General features: G+C 41.6%; 1 protein-coding gene across 2 annotated transcripts in view; it reads left to right on the forward strand.

The window, feature by feature from the left end:
* COL4A5 (collagen type IV alpha 5 chain) overlaps positions 1 to 17,547 on the forward strand; it is a 152,037-nt gene that overhangs the window by 33,583 nt on the left and 100,907 nt on the right. For both annotated transcript variants that reach the window (XM_075835805.1, XM_075835807.1), the window contains exon 2: positions 3,673 to 3,726. In XM_075835805.1, the coding sequence (XP_075691920.1) occupies positions 3,673 to 3,726 (54 nt within the window). The remainder of the gene's footprint in view (positions 1 to 3,672; positions 3,727 to 17,547) is intronic.

The following is a 17,547-nucleotide window of genomic DNA, read 5'->3' on the forward strand; positions in this document are numbered from 1 at the left end:
AAGTAAAATCCAGCCCTAGTTACTGAGTAGAGGAGATGGGCTGCAGAAAGTGTGTCTCTTCACAACATGCCCATAGATGCATATGAAGATGGGAGGGGGCAAGAGAAGGGGGGAGGGGGCAAGAGAAGGGAGCAGGGAAAGAAAGACCCACAAGCTGCCCATAGAAGTCTATGGAGAGGGGAGGGGGTTGCAGGAGAAGGAAGCAGAGAAAGAAAGACATACACGCTGCCCATAGAAGTCTATGGAGAAGGGAGAGGGTTGCAGGAGAAGGGAGCAGGGAGAGGAAGACACAGACATGCTGCCCATAGAAGTCTATGAAGAGAGGAGGAGGAGGAGCAGGGGGAGGGAGGTGACAGAGAAAGGAGACACATAGAGGCTGCCCATAGAAGTCTATGGAGAGGGCATGGGGAGCAGGAGGATGGAGCAGAGTGATAGACACACACAAACATGCTGCAGCTGCTAGTAAGTGTTATATCTCACCCCAGTGCTGAATTCTAAGCTACAATGCTAATTTATGCAGGATAATCTCTATGCTGCTTCTATATATATGTGATAGATAGAGATAGATCAGGACTCTCCTCTTATCTGTGTGCTGTGTATAGAACACACTATCTTGTTGAGAATAAGAGAGAGCCTGCAGAAGGGAAAACTGCTAAAAAATGCAGAATACAAATCATACAATAGACAGAAATAATGTTATTACTCATGTACATACATATTATATTAAAATAGAGTAAAAAAGACACGGCGCCACATAGTGCAGATAAAAGCGAGGTAATACACGGGAGCAACTTAATGACAAAAAAAAGTGCTCACCTTGGATTGTGGACACTGATAAGTGTCATAAAAGTAAGAAAGCTGCTGCCATGTCAATACACAAACAAACAAAGTTTGTTGTCAGAAGAATAGCTCAGTAAAGTGAAAAAAGGACCAACGGCGCTGCTATAGTAAACGATGTCACAGGTTTTGGCAGGCATGAAATAAAAGTATTTATTTGTAAATATCAGACGCTACGCATTTCAACACCGGACCGGCATCTTCATCAGGCACTATCTGTATTGGCCTGATGAAGACGCTGGTCCGGCGTTGAAACGCGTAGCCTCTGATATTTACAAATAAATACTTTTATTTCATGCCTGCCTAAACCTGTGACATCGTTTACTATAGCAGCGCCGTTGGTCCTTTTTTCACTTTACTGAGCTATACATATTATATGACCACTTATTCTGAAAAGTCACCTGAAAAGTTAAGTACGCTTTAAAGCTGTGTTCACACTGAGTTTTTTGCAGGAGGAAAATTCTGCCTCAAAATTCTGTTTGGGATTTTGAGGCAGATTTTGACCTTCCTGCAGACCGTTTGCCGCGATTTTCACCGCGTTTTTGGCTTGCGCCCATTGAGTGCTACAGGCAAAAAACTCAGCGAAATACGCTTTCTCTGCCTCCCATTGATGTCAATGGGAGGTCAGAGGCGTAACAGGGCGAAGATAGGGCATGTCCCTTCTTTCTCCCGCGAGGAGGTTTTACCACTCGCAGGAGAAAACCGCCTCCCTCTGAAATCAATGGGAGGGATTTTCGGACGGTTTTTGACGAGTTTTGCGGAGTGGTTTCCACGCCAAAAAACTCGTCAAAATACTCAGTGTGAAGAGGGCTTAAAGCTTCACAAAGATTGTACTAGGGCTGGGAAATGAATGTAAAACGAAATTCAGTGCAATTAATCAATGTCATTATGTGAATTTTGGTTTTATCAATAAAAAAAAATTCCGGTTTAAACTGTATCTGCATCTTGACGCAGATACAGTTTAATCCAGTGGTAGAGCAGGGGACCGTAGGCAGTTATAGGGGCACTATAATGTGTGGGGCAGCTATGGGGCATTATACTGTGTCGAGAGCACTATAGGAGCAATATACTATGTGGGGGGCAGTGCCAGGAGGTATATTGTGTGCAGTAGTATACAGTAGCCTCTTGGGATAAATATTAATTCAATGGCGTAGCATGCAAATAGGTGGCGTAGCAGACAAAAAGGGGTGTGGCCTAAATCCTAGTAATCAAGGTTACATGTTCAATTAATCGTGATTTTGATTTAGGTCATAATTGCCCAGCCCGAGATTGTACCCAGATTTCCTGGACAGCAATTTGAAAATAAGAAAGACTGGAAGTGTCAGACACTGTTACAGCACAGAATCTATAAGCTTAGTATGTTATTAATTTCCTTTCAGCATATTATTTGATTTATCTTACATACTAGAAAAACATTTCTAACCCCTTAAGGATGCGACTTATTTTGGCCTACAGGAAGCATCTATTTTTTTTTCATCGTTACAATTGAGACTTGGCTGTATGAGGGCTTAAGAAAAAAACAGCCAACATACCCCCCCCCCCCACGTAATTTCTCTATTTCTATGTACAGTTGTTTTTGTATATTTTACCACTTTTTGTGAAACAAAAGCATTTTCTAAAATGTTTTTGCATCACCACATTCTGAGAGACATAACTTTTTTTATTTTTCTGGCAACCTAGCTTTATGACGGCTTGTTTGTTGCAGCAAACTCTCTGCCTTGCATCATTTCTCTGTTATTCCTCCTGGAAGCATAAGACAAATAAATTAGGTCTCTACACAGTCTGAGAGTGCCAGCACTGATTGAACAGTATCAGACTGTGTAAGTACACACCCCAATGGTAACACCCGTGAACAGTATCAGACTTTGTAAGTACACACCCCAATGGTAACACCCAGTTGTCAATTAATTTATACAGTTTTAGGAAGAGTAACAGAGGAAGGGCACAATACAGAGAATTGATGCTTCAGAATTTATATTTTATGGGGAAAGCAAGTATCTATTAAAACAAATGTCAGGAGAGCGATCAGGTCCTTTTTGTGACAAGTTAAATATGATATTTTATTATAATCCTTACTTAGAAAATGTTCAGCACTCCCAATCCTGAAACCTAAAAAATCTCCTCAACAATATTTAGTTATATACTAATATCATGTATCACTTAAAATATTTCTTATATTATTACCGCACATCTACTAATGTATTTCCCCAGCATGTATTCTAATCTTATCTAAATTGTAATGGGTGGACTGATAACCTTCTGCATTCATAGGAGCTGTAGGCCATGTGAAATTTCAGGCTTGCTTGTTCACCAGTGGGTAGCCTGGATCTGCTGACGCGTCTCTTCCCCGGGCTCCATTGTAACGTCTTGTTCACAGATTAGCACGACTGCTGAGCAAGCACTTCTGCCAGCTCTGAAGATTATAACACTAATCAATTCTCGCATGTAGTGGACTGCGGCTCTCATCATGCACCCAACATACTTATTATCTGTGTGAATTACCTGGCGATATTAATTAACGCTCATCAAACCATCATATTTAACCACTTGATTGCCACATATTGTGTTTGTAGGGTAATGCTGCAGTTGCACAGACTTGTCTATGTGTAGTTTTGGTGCCAACCTGGGCACATGATTACTATACTATTGGAAGGAACATTAACATGTAGCCCCAAATATGACAATGATGGTGTCAGAGCTTACCCTTGCTGCTGGCCTGAGCTTATTGGTTTCTCTAACTTCACACTTCTACTTTCAGTAGCCTTTCAGAGAAATATGAATAAATGTTTACAGCCTTAAAAATCACAAATGTAATCAAGATTTTTTTTTCCACAGGCTTGCCAGGGTTGTACATCGAAATGTGATTGCAGTGGTGTGAAGGGGGACAAGGTAACTATCATCCTGCTAAGTCTATGCGCATACCACTTTGGACTGAGCACAGTATTTTAACGTTAGTACTTTATGCCTTTCTCCTTCATGAAGGACTGAAGCCATAATTGATGTCCTTCACTTATGTGACAATATAAATGACAGTACAGTGTGATCACCGCTTAGTGCAAACATAACCTGCTTATAGCTTGCATGAGCAAAAGTTGAGTTTATGCCATAGCAATTTTGGCACGCTCTTATTGAGGTTAGTGGCACATGTATATATCTTTGCCAGTAATGATCAAATCAGCTTTATAAATGTTTAATCATAGACACCCGCAGGCTAGTAACAATTCAGGAGGATAGAAAAAGACTGTGCAAGCATGAGCAAAAGACAGTTACTCATATAATTGTTAATAAAAAGCTGCCCCTACAGGGAGCCAAACAAAGTGTGATATTGTCAAGAGACATCAAAGGTGCTGAGGAGGGATGCTCACAATGCTTTTGGCCTTGGCAACATTGCCAGTTACATTGAATGAGCATCTCAAGTCCAGCCAAAGCACTGGTGACGTAGTTGTTTGGTTTGAACTTGTCATACTCTATTATTTTTTATTCCTTTTTACTTTTTTCTGATATTACACATGAGTGTAATATTATTCCTGACCATTAGGTGTCACAATTGCATCAATAAGTGTTCCCATTGCAATACATACTGTGGACTAAAACATATTTATTTAATTTAACATATCGGATATCTATCTGTCCCATAAAACTTTGCTGTAGTTTTTCCTTGTATGAACCCATTGTTCTAAAGAGGGGATGGCGTTCCACATGACTGACAAGTACATTATGCCCTTTAAAGTAACAGCTCATTGTTATCTGTCAACATCTGGGTGATCATTTCCAGTGAATCCTTCACACAAAACAACACAGTTGAGAAGCCCCCCCCCCCCCCATTTAGTCCACATTTTACTATAACCGATCTTTCCCCCATTATGGTCTATGGATACTGCTCTCCTCTATAAGCAGACCACCCCCTAATCTGACCAAAGACCACTTTTTTTTAGCACATTTTTCAGTGGGAAACCCTTTGAAAATACCACAATTTGAACTTACATGCACTTTAAACCACCTGGAAGTGGGTCCACCCCAGACCACGTCACCGGACCGGAGAGAAATGGAGGAGGAGACTTGCTTGGCACATCAGGGGAGAGAAATTGCCAGAATCGTGCCCATTATAGAGCAGAAGTAGGGGCATTTCCAGAATCACAGAGCATCATAGGAAAGGAAAGAGGAGGAGGGGAGCTGTCAAAGAAGAGTAGGGTGCAGCAGACGTCATGCTGCACTGAACAGCCCGCAGGATTACTGAGTAAGAGTCTATGCAGAGTGGTACTGGGGTTAACAGTGATGGGGAATACGGAGAGCAGAGCCTGACTGGTTTACGAATGGGCGTGTCATGGTGGTGTACTGTACTGTATAACAATGAGAGGGGGAGCCATGCTGGGGACTAGGATTTAGAGTGGACCCCTAATGGGGATGAGGAATAGGAGGGGGCCATGCAAGAGACCAAGATTTACAGGGCTGCCATGATGGGAACCCAGAATTAGAGGGGTGTCATGCTGGGAACTAGGATTGAGAGGGGAACAATGCTGCGGTCCAAGATTTACAGGGGTGCCATAATGGGGACCCAGAATTAGAGTAGTTCAATGCTGGGAACTAGGAATAAGAGAAGGGCCATTCTGGGGACCTGGAATATGAGAGGGGCCATGCTGGGAACCAGGAATGAGAGGAGAGTCCTGCTTAGTACCAGGGATGAAAGGGGAAGCCATACTGGGGACTAAGAATGAGAGGGCTGTTTATTTGTGAGCTGTACATGTTTTCTGACTGCATTACACACTTTAACCTCCATTCTGTGTACTTTTTTCTTTGAGAGAACCTCACCCATAACAGACCATCTTTCTGTGCAATTTTGGTTGGTCGGCTCAAAGAAGTTTCGCTGTATGTGTGTGTGTATATATATATATATATATATATATATATATATAAATGGAAAAGCAGCAGCACTCACAATGCAAGTCCAAGATGGTCTCAGGTGCAAGCAGGTAATCCCGATCCAGGGGATATAGATCAACATTGAAGAAAGTCCCACAGCACTCCGTGTTAGTGAAAAAAATGGTGGTTTATTAAGCCAGAACAAGCTGCAACGCTTCCGTCCTGCTATAGGACCTTTATAAAGCATGATAAAGGTCCTATAGCAGGATGGAAACGTTGCAGCTTGTTCTGGCTTAATAAACCACCATTTTTTTCACTAACACGGAGTGCTGTGGGACTTTCTTCAATATATATATATATATATATATATATATATATATATATATATAAACAAAAAAAGGAAAGTCCAGCAGCACCGATGAATGAGAAAAGATGGGTGCAAATCCCAGGGAGCCGACCAAGCTCTCAATATCCACAGAAATACAAAAATAGGCAGCACACCATAGATGAAGTGAAAAAAAGGGTACTTTATTGGCCCCAAGTGCGACGTTTCAGCTCTATCCACTAGAGCCTTTCTCAAGCAAATGACAAGTGAAACAACCGTGGTATAAATCAGCACACTGATTAACAAATTAATGACGACAATCAAGTACAAATATAAATATAAACAAAAATGTATACACAAAATGTGCAAAATATCTCCATTAGTGATATGTCAGTAAACATGTGTACAAAATATAATAATATAGGCGTGTTACAGAATACACAGACAGCAAAATACATCCATTATGTGTATATTATAGTGTAGGCACATGTGTAAACAATCGTGCAATCAAGATAATAAAAAATCTAAAAAGGATATCACCTGGGGATGTTAGATCATAAAACCGCAATGGCGGCGTCCACGAGGCGCAACTGCGCATGCGTGAACGTATGGCTGAGGGTAAAGGTCACCCACGAGTGTGTCATAATTGGCGCATGCGCACTGCATGTCTGAGTGCACCGACGCCATGTTGGATCCTGGATAAATCAAGAAATTTAGGCATTCCGCCCATCTCTAATTAAATGTGATTTATATGGAATTAGACAGCGATGACAGGCAAGATCGTGTCACAGACCACCACAATACCGGGCTCTATACCAGTAAAGAGAGTACAACACGTTTAAACATTGCATCCGGGGCGGCAGGAGGTCACAGATCCGCAGCAAGCAGATCCATGTCACTCACAAGCAGGAAAAACACCCTCTCATGTAAACATAACGTACACACGACAGAGTGCAGTCCCAAGCCTCCCCACTAGCGTCGTAAGACATGTGTAATTGGCGTAACTGGAGAGCCTCATACCAGTAATGGGTCATAGCAACATAGAACACTTATCTGCCTAACGTCACCACAAATCAATATTAAACATAAAATGCATGGGAAGACAGTGCCATACAGCATAAAACCAGGATTATCAGCCATACATAAAATCAATGCAAATGATCCAATCGATCCACAGAAGTGATATCCCGTAAGATGCATCTTCATCTAGAATAGAAAAAGTAAAATTAGTATATATTCAAGAATAGAAATTCAATTCACAGGTCAAATATACAGAACAGAACGTCAGAGTGTACCATTGCTGAGACCCAATGGGAACAAGATCTACATGAGCCCACCCAGCGCAAAATCTACATTTAGACCCATAGGTTTTAAGGTATTCAATCTTCCTATCCATTGCAGTTCTCTAAGTTTAAGAAGTTTTGTCCTATCCCCACCCCTTCTGGGTAACGGGATACGATCTAAAATGGAGAAACGTAATTGCTGTTCAGTATGCCCTAAATCAGTGAAATGTTTGGATACCGGAAGATCCAACCTCCTCTTCCTAATGGTATACCTGTGCTGGTTGAGTCTGGTCTTCAGGTCCAAGGTGGTCTCACCTACATATAAAAGTTTACATGGACACTGAAGTACATAAATAACAAAATCGCTGTTACATGTCAAATAATGTCTAATGTGGAATTGTTTACCCGTACCAGGATGTACGAAAACTGGTCCCTTAGATATAAGGGGACAGTTCACACAACACAAACACGGATAACATCCTAACTTGGGTGTAGCCAGAAACGTCTGTTTCTTGGTGCTAATGGGACCAATGTCCGCTTTCACGAGCCTATTCTTCAGACTCGGAGGTCTCCGATATGAAAAAAGTGGGGGTTTGGCAAATTCCTTCACATGAGGAAGGCAATTACCTAACATGGACCAATGTCGTTTAATGACATCAGCAATATCATTGCTCCTTTCTGTGTAAGTCGAGACAAAGGGAATGCGTCCTTGGTCAGTTGGTACACCCTTGGATTCTAATAATGTCACCCTGTCCATTTTATCTACTTTAGCCCTGTGTTTATCAAGGAGTCTCGTCGGGTACCCACGTCTCTTAAAGCGATCCATTATCAGGTCCAGTGTTTTGTCGGAACTGTCTGTATCGCTAACCACTCTCTTAACACGCATAAGTTGACTGACAGGTAGGCTTTCCACCATCCTGCGTGGATGACTACTAGAGAAAAGAAGCAAGTTATTGCAGTCGGTAGGTTTTACAAAGAGCTCAGTGCTAAACTGATTACCGCTAGTCCTAACCAGTACATCTAAAAATTGTATTTCTGATTCGGAATGTACCAGCGTGAACTTAACACCCTCATCAATTGTGTTTAGAAAATCATGGAACTCTGTCAACATGGTGAGGTCTCCGGTCCAGATCAAGAAAACGTCATCGATGTATCGCCACCACTTCACAACATGGTCAAAGTGGTGGGACACATAGACGAACACCTCCTCTAAAGTACGCATATAAATATTAGCGTATGTAGGGGCAATGTTCGACCCCATAGCAGTACCACACAGTTGTAAAAAGAAATCATCACCAAACAGGAAATAGTTACATCGCAATATAATGTTAAGCAACTGTATGAGAAATAAACGACACTCAGGGGAGAATCAGATAGTTGTAAAAACTCTTCTACAGCCTTTAGGCCTCTAGCATGGTCAATAACTGTGTACAAACTTGTAACATCAAACGAGGCAAGGATAATGTTTTTATCACTTGGTATAGAGACTTCCTGTAATTTATTCAAAAAATCGGACGTGTCCCTAATGTAAGAGCTGGCACCTATAGCATAGGGTCTTAGAATTTTGTCAAGAAATATGGCAACATGACAAAAAATAGAGTCCGTGCTGGACACAATGGGGCGGCCCGGGGGATTAATTAAGGTTTTGTGAATTTTAGGAAGAATATATAGGACTGGAGTCCTAGGGTGTTCAATGGTCAAATACTCACTCAAACCCTCATCAATAATCCCACCCAGTTTTGCCTGATCCAGTACTCCCCTGATCTCCCTACTAAATTCAAACTTGGGATCTTGTGAGATCCGTCTGTAGACAGCCGAGTCATTTAGCTGTCTCCGTATCTCTTTTAAATATGCAGTGGTATCCATAATCACAACCGCACCACCCTTATCAGCTGGTTTGATTGTGATACCAGTGTCTCTAGTTAACTCATTGAGTGCCTTAAACTCTGCTGTGGTCAAATTGGGATGTGTATGTCTGTGGCTAGGGTTGGGACCTATTTTGATAGTTTCAATATCATTTTTGACTGCAGTAATAAATGCCTCAATGGCTGGCATACTCAATGAAGGTGTAAAATTGCTCCCTTTAGATAGACCAACCTGTTTGAGATTTAATTCAGAGCTCCTAGTAGGTATATCAAAGAGTTTCTCAGAGAACCACCACTTTAACTTAATGGATCTAAAAAAACGAAATAGATCTTTTTCAATAGAGAACCAATCAGTACATGTAGCAGGACAAAATGACAGACCCTTATTAAGAAGAGAAGATTGAGCATCGGTCAATACCTTGGAGGATATATTAACAATTATCGTTTCCTCAACTCCATTGGACCCCTCCTCATCTGTTGTCTGGGCCTGTTCACTCTCTGGTTTAGACCGCCAACCGTGCCTTCTGCCCCCTCTCCTGGTACACTTCCTGCCGGTAAGGAAGAGTCCGGGGTCTCCCCTAAAAAAGGAAAAGAATTCTCCGTCGCCCCCTTGTTGGGTATCCATGATCTCCTACGTCTCCGATTCTCCTTGGACTCAGGTGCATCTCTGTAGTCATCTCTCTGCCAGTTGTACACCTTCCCCTTTTGGTAATCGTCTGCATCTCTGTTCCATTTTCTTCTCTTTATATCTTCCTGTTCGGACTTCAATCTTTGGACTTGTGCAACCAAATTCTCAGAGAATTTTTCATATTCTTGATTATCCAGAACCGCCTTCAGCGCAACATCAACCTCTTGCATATTATCCTGAACCACTCGTATTTCTTGTTGCAAAAATTCCAAATTTAACAAAATAATGTCCAGTGCAAATTTGTTGGAAATTTGTTTAAAACGACTGCAAAAAAACTCATTTTGAGTAAATAGGTTAGGTCTGAGATTAGATCGCATTCCTCTCGGTATTCTTTTATATTTATAATACTCCCCAAGGGTAGACATATGTAGTTGTAACGTAACAGCCCTTTTGGACTCATTCTCCAGTTTTCTTTTTAAATCAGTTGAAGACGGGGTGGTAAGGTAGCCAACATCCCCACTGAGACCCAGCAATATCCGCTCGACATCCGCATCTGTATATGCAAAAACCTCGGGCAATCCAGTACCATCAGCGCCATTCATGATAAAAACGAAGATAGATAGTACAAAAGCGTAAACCACGTAAAAAAACGTAGAGTAAATACCGTGCAGGCTGGTAGGTCTTCAATACAGACAAAAAAAGGAAAGTCCAGCAGCACCGATGAATGAGAAAAGATGGGTGCAAATCCCAGGGAGCCGACCAAGCTCTCAATATCCACAGAAATACAAAAATAGGCAGCACACCATAGATGAAGTGAAAAAAAGGGTACTTTATTGGCCCCAAGTGCGACGTTTCAGCTCTATCCACTAGAGCCTTTCTCAAGCAAATGACAAGTGAAACAACCGTGGTATAAATCAGCACACTGATTAACAAATTAATGACGACAATCAAGTACAAATATAAATATAAACAAAAATGTATACACAAAATGTGCAAAATATCTCCATTAGTGATATGTCAGTAAACATGTGTACAAAATATAATAATATAGGCGTGTTACAGAATACACAGACAGCAAAATACATCCATTATGTGTATATTATAGTGTAGGCACATGTGTAAACAATCGTGCAATCAAGATAATAAAAAATCTAAAAAGGATATCACCTGGGGATGTTAGATCATAAAACCGCAATGGCGGCGTCCACGAGGCGCAACTGCGCATGCGTGAACGTATGGCTGAGGGTAAAGGTCACCCACGAGTGTGTCATAATTGGCGCATGCGCACTGCATGTCTGAGTGCACCGACGCCATGTTGGATCCTGGATAAATCAAGAAATTTAGGCATTCCGCCCATCTCTAATTAAATGTGATTTATATGGAATTAGACAGCGATGACAGGCAAGATCGTGTCACAGACCACCACAATACCGGGCTCTATACCAGTAAAGAGAGTACAACACGTTTAAACATTGCATCCGGGGCGGCAGGAGGTCACAGATCCGCAGCAAGCAGATCCATGTCACTCACAAGCAGGAAAAACACCCTCTCATGTAAACATAACGTACACACGACAGAGTGCAGTCCCAAGCCTCCCCACTAGCGTCGTAAGACATGTGTAATTGGCGTAACTGGAGAGCCTCATACCAGTAATGGGTCATAGCAACATAGAACACTTATCTGCCTAACGTCACCACAAATCAATATTAAACATAAAATGCATGGGAAGACAGTGCCATACAGCATAAAACCAGGATTATCAGCCATACATAAAATCAATGCAAATGATCCAATCGATCCACAGAAGTGATATCCCGTAAGATGCATCTTCATCTAGAATAGAAAAAGTAAAATTAGTATATATTCAAGAATAGAAATTCAATTCACAGGTCAAATATACAGAACAGAACGTCAGAGTGTACCATTGCTGAGACCCAATGGGAACAAGATCTACATGAGCCCACCCAGCGCAAAATCTACATTTAGACCCATAGGTTATATATATATAATGGACAAAAGTATAGGGACACATACACATGACACCTACAGGAGATTTTATGACATCCCATTCTAAAGCCATAGGCATTAATATAGAATTGGTCCCCCCTTTGTAGCTAAGACAGCTTCTACTCTTTTGGGAAGGCTTTCTACAAGATTTTGGAGGGTATCTGTGGACATTTTTGTCCATTCATCCTGAAGAGCATTTGTGAGGTCAGACACTGTTAGACGAGAGGGACTGGCTTGCAATCTCTGTTCTTGTTCATCTCAAAGGTGTACGATGGGGTTGAGGTCAGGGCTCTGTGCGGGCCAGTCAAGTTCTTCCACATCAAACTCTCCCAACCAGGTCTTTATAAACCTTGCTTTGTGCACTGGGGCACTTTGTTCTCACAAAGTTAGCAGCACACAATTGTCCAAAATGTGTTGGTATGCTTAGGCATTAAGATTTCTCTTCACTGGAACTAATGGGCCTGAAAAACAACCTCATAGCATTTTCCCTCCTTCACCAAACTTTACAGTTGGCAAAGTGAAGTTAGGCAGGTAAAGTTCTCCTGGCATTTGCCAAACCCAGACTAGTCCATTAGGCTGCCAGATAGAGAAGCGTGATTCATCACCCCACAACACATTTCCACTGCTCCAGATTCCATTGGCGTCATGCTTTAGACGACTCCATTCAACACTTAACGAAAAGTAAAAAAGAGAGCATTTGTCAAGGCTGCATTGAGCAGCTGAAATGTTGCACTGGTTTTTGCACTGATGGGAGAATAAATCTACCTTCTGCTTGGAGTGCCGCCTCTCTTTTTTTACTTTTCATTTGGACATTGTGGGATCTAGAAGTCGGTTTCCTGGAGTCTGGCACCCATTTGGGCCCTGGAGACTTACCTTGTTCTGCTGTGCTGCACATACTCTCTACCTTTGAATCCATTCAACACTTGGCATTGTGCTTGGTGATGTAAGGCTTGGAAACCCAACTGCTCATCCATGAATACCCATGCCATGAAGCTCCCGGTGCACAGTTTTTGTGTGGATGTTAAGGCCAGAGGAGGTTCGAAACCATGCAGTTATTGAGTCAGCAGAGCATTGGCGACTTTTATGCACTCGGCGACCCCGATCTGTAACTTTACGTGGTCTGCCACTTTGCAATAATATCACTCACATTGTGGAATATCTAGGAGGGAAGAAATTTCACAAACTGACTTATTACAACGGAGGCATCCTTTTACAGTACCACACTGGAATTCAGTGAGCCCTTTGGAATGACCCATTCTTTTACAAATGTATGAAAAGATGACTGCATGGCTAGATGCTAGATGTGGCAATGAGACTGATTTTAATGATTAAGAGGTATGACCCATTTGTACATATAGTGTAATAATAAAACAGGAGACATGGACTATTACCCAGACTTGTTGATACCAGGTACTGGGTGGTGCCAATGTTCTGCCTGAGCACGAATATCACGCTTAGAATCAAGTCATCCACGGGCAGGAGCCAGCATGTGCTCAGTTACAACATGCTCTGCACACTTTGATGAGGTGATTATTTAAGGTGTTCTTTGTAACGACATTTAATGTGGTCAGAAATACCACTACATAGTTAGGGAACGCCTTAATGCTTGGTAGGCTGTATGCATTTAAAATAAGATGAAATCTTTTCTCAGGCTTATTAGACTGTGTAGAGAATCCAAGATGATGGAGACACAGGAGAGAATAGTATGTCTTAAAATATTTCTGTTATGTCATGCCACCAGGACCACGTTTATATTTTGCCTTCTCTAGGCCAACAGAATTTATCAGGTTATTAGTTAAAGGGTAACTAAATGTTCAACAAACTTCTGACATTTCATAGTGACATGTCACAAATTTTGATTGGTGGGGGTCCGAGCACTGAGACCCCCACCAATCGCGAAAAATAAAGGGGCAGAAGGGCTCGTGTGAGCGCTGAGCCACTTAGTTTCTGTTCGGATTCTTACGGAAAGCCAATGTAGCGAGTCCATACACCGCTACAATCGCTTCTGCCACTTCGTTTTAGCGATTGGTGGGGTCTCGGTTCTTGGACCCCCACCAATCAAAACTTCTGACATGTCACTATAACATGTCAGAATGTGAGATGCATTGCTGATTCTGCAAGTGCAAAACAGAAAATTCCCTTACATTTTATTAGTTACTGGAGTATTATGATACCTTATTATTCTTTGTGCATTTCCAAATTGGGGTTACGGTGAGGATATCACAATGCTAAATTCTGGAAACCTGTATGAGGCCTGTATCCTGTGAATGAAGGGAGCAGATAGAAGGTTGCAATACTCATCAGCACATATGAACAGCTCCCCTATCATTTCCATTTAGATAATACAGACTTTCCCTAAACAGCTACTAAATGTTGCTGCCTGCAGGGTAGTGACTGGTAATTTCATTTCTCTCTCGCTGCCTTATCACTCTGTAGCTGGAGTCATTCTTGCTCGTATACAAAAATGTGGTAATTGATTAATATTATGGCAGTGTTGTCAGTGTAATTTTCATATGTTAAAGGGTAACTAAACGTTTGACAAACTTCTGACATGTCATAGTTATGATTGGTGGGGGTACGAGCACTGAGACCCCCACCAATTGCTAAAACAAAGTGGCAGAAGTGCTCGTGTGAGCGTTCAGCCGCTTCGTGAGTGTTCTGCTTTTTCCGGAAATCAATGTAGCGGATTACGGGCTCAATAGATAGTCAATGAGCCTGTACTCCGATGCATTGGCTTTCCAGAAAAAGCTGAACAGAAACTATGTGTCTGAGCGCTCACATGAGCGCTTCTGCCGGTTCGTTTTAGCGATTGGTGGAGGTCTCAGTGCTCGGACCCCCACCAATCAAAACTTATGACATGTCACTGACATGTCAGAAGTTTGTCAAACGGTTATTTATCTTTTAAGTTTAAAATGAAGTTAGTTTCCTGCATTGAACATATTTTTTAATCTTAATAGATCCAACACTATGTGCTGATAATTCTTTTAATTTATAATTGATAAAAGTCTAGCTGACTGCAGTCACCACTAGAGGGAGCTTAGAGGCTTACAACGTACAGTTTATAAATTCAATATAAATAGTATGCATTAAAGAGGCTCTGTCACCAGATTTTGCAGCCCCTATCTGCTATTGCAGCAGATCGGCGCTGCAATGTAGATTACAGTAACGTTTTTATTTTTAAAAAACGAGCATTTTTGTAGTTATGCAAATGAGGCTTGCAAAAGTCCAAGTGGGTGTGTTTAAAAGTAAAAGTCCAAGTGGGCGTGTATTATGTGCGTACATCGGGGCGTTTTTAATACTTTTACTAGCTGGGCGTTCTGATGAGAAGTATCATCCACTTCTCTTCAGAACGCCCAGCTTCTGCCAGATCATGCTGTGACGTCACTCACAGTTCCTGCATCGTGTCAGAGCGAGGACACATCGGCACCAGCATCAGCGTTTGCAGGTAAGTAGCTACATCGACTTACCTGCTAACGCCGATGCTGCTGCAGAATCATCTGTAGCCTCTGGTGCCGATGTGTCCTCGCTCGTCTGACACCGATGCAGGACCTGGGGAAGTGACGTCACAGCGTGATCTCTCGAGAACACGGCTGTGTCTGCACTGCCAGAAGCTGGGCGTTCTGAAGAGAAGTGGATGATACTTCTCGTCAGAGCGCCCAGCTAATAAAAGTAGTAAAAACGCCCCGATGTACGCACCTAATACACGCCCAGTTGGACTTTTACTTTTAAACACACCCACTTGGACTTTTGCAAGCCTCATTTGCATAACTACAAAAATGTCCATAACTTGGCCAAAAATGCTCGTTTTTTAAAAATAAAAACGTTACTCTTATCTACATTGCAGCGCCTATCTGCTGCAATCGCAGATAGGGTTTGCAAAATCTGGTGACAGAGCCTCTTTAAGCTCCAGAGATCCCCCTAGTGTTGGCTGCAGGCCACCAGATTTTTGTTCCCTTTAACTACGTCTGTGGAGAGGATTTGGAGCTTTGTAACTTGAAAAATGATGCTCCAACCACTATTAAGCTATATTAATAAATTAATCGGCACATCATTTTAGACCTAAAACCAACATGGTGTTAAAAGGTGGGCATCCACTTTACTGTCAAGCATCAATGTGGATCTTTACTTCAATTATTGATATACTGTATTTTAATGTTTAAATTAAGTATTGTGAATACCAAAGCCCCTGTACTCATTATCACCCACATATTTACAATAAAAAAAGATTGATATTGTTTCCTGCCGGGGATGCCTTTTAAACTAGGCCATAGATCATTTTATTGGACACTGTCTAAAAAAAACTCAGTGATTTTAGAAGGAAATTATATCCTCTATATAATTAGTCTAAAATACCTCCCTCGGGGAAGTCTGTGGTATTGTACTGGATATTTGCCCAGTCGAAGCTTTGAGTCATGTTCCCAGAGAGCCTGTGTGTGCCAGTCAGAATGCTCAGACAGCATGTATCCATCTGTCACATGTGCACCAGCCGCGGGGCTATTATTGAGAAAATATATGCTCATTACATTTAATCCAGAGCAGACACAAAGATTGTTGATTCAGAATTTCCTCAAGTGAGTGGCACCAAGTAGAAAGCAGGAAATGTATTTAATTTGTGTCTAAATATCTCTATAGCATCTGTTGAAGTTGAACATTTATATGGGGAGCCCAGATAAAAAGTTTGGACATTAGCTTGTATGTTAAGGAGCAATATATACAGTAATAACCTAATATATTTCTCTTATTTGAACCTCTCCCCCATATGACTAGAAAAAATCCAATAAAAGAGCTTGGAAGTCTCTGAGAAATCAAATTCTTCAATGTTGCCTGGTGAATCTGTCAGCAGAATGCAGACTGCCAATTTATGTAGTCTGTATTTTACCTGTTGCTCAGCAGCTGCATCGCTCTCTTCCGGGTCGGGTTTAGAGTAAATGGGGCTCAAGGCAAAAGTGGGGCTCCCCTGACAATTTACAGACTTGTTTATATTTATATTGTTACTTCTAAACTCTGGTCACAGAAACATAGACTTACAACTAATATTTACCATATCACACCTACGAAAAAAAAATTAATTCTATGGCAAACTGATATATAGAAATTGAAAAATCTTTATTAAAGATTAAAAACGGAATTACCATACGACAGCTCACTGTTTGACTCACTGAAATGGTAACAATAATATCGAAACCCAAAGGTACACAGACCTGTACATAGCTGACAATATACAAGTGCCGAATGGCGTAAATACCGTACAAGGATTTTCAGTGCATGAATACATATAGCAGCAAATCTAGTATTAAACAAATACAAAGAGGCATTACATACCCATCATGAATACAGGAGCAATAGCACAGGGAGCGTCCACCCTAACGCATGTTTCGGTGCTAACTGCCTTCGTCTCAATGTGTCTATATATTGTTCCCACATAGTACCACCATACAGTGACCAAATATTACCGCTGTACATTACCCACATAATACTGCATTACAATGCCTATATATAATACTCCAATACTGTAATGACAGGGTAGGGAGACAGACAGGTGAGCCCTAATCTACCCGCCACTCAGTTCCTGCCTACTTGCAACGACCCGTCCTAAGCGACGGGGTACAACTGGGCGACGGTCCCTACGCTCAGTAAGTGCAAGACAGACAAACAGACAAGGGTACACAGAAGCTAGGGAAACGGGGCAGCTGCCCACGGAGACACCGTAAGCAACAAGAGTAGTGAACGAGCCGAGTCAAA

Source organism: Rhinoderma darwinii, chromosome 8 (genome assembly GCF_050947455.1).
Source record: "Rhinoderma darwinii isolate aRhiDar2 chromosome 8, aRhiDar2.hap1, whole genome shotgun sequence".
Lineage (NCBI taxonomy): Eukaryota > Metazoa > Chordata > Amphibia > Anura > Rhinodermatidae > Rhinoderma > Rhinoderma darwinii.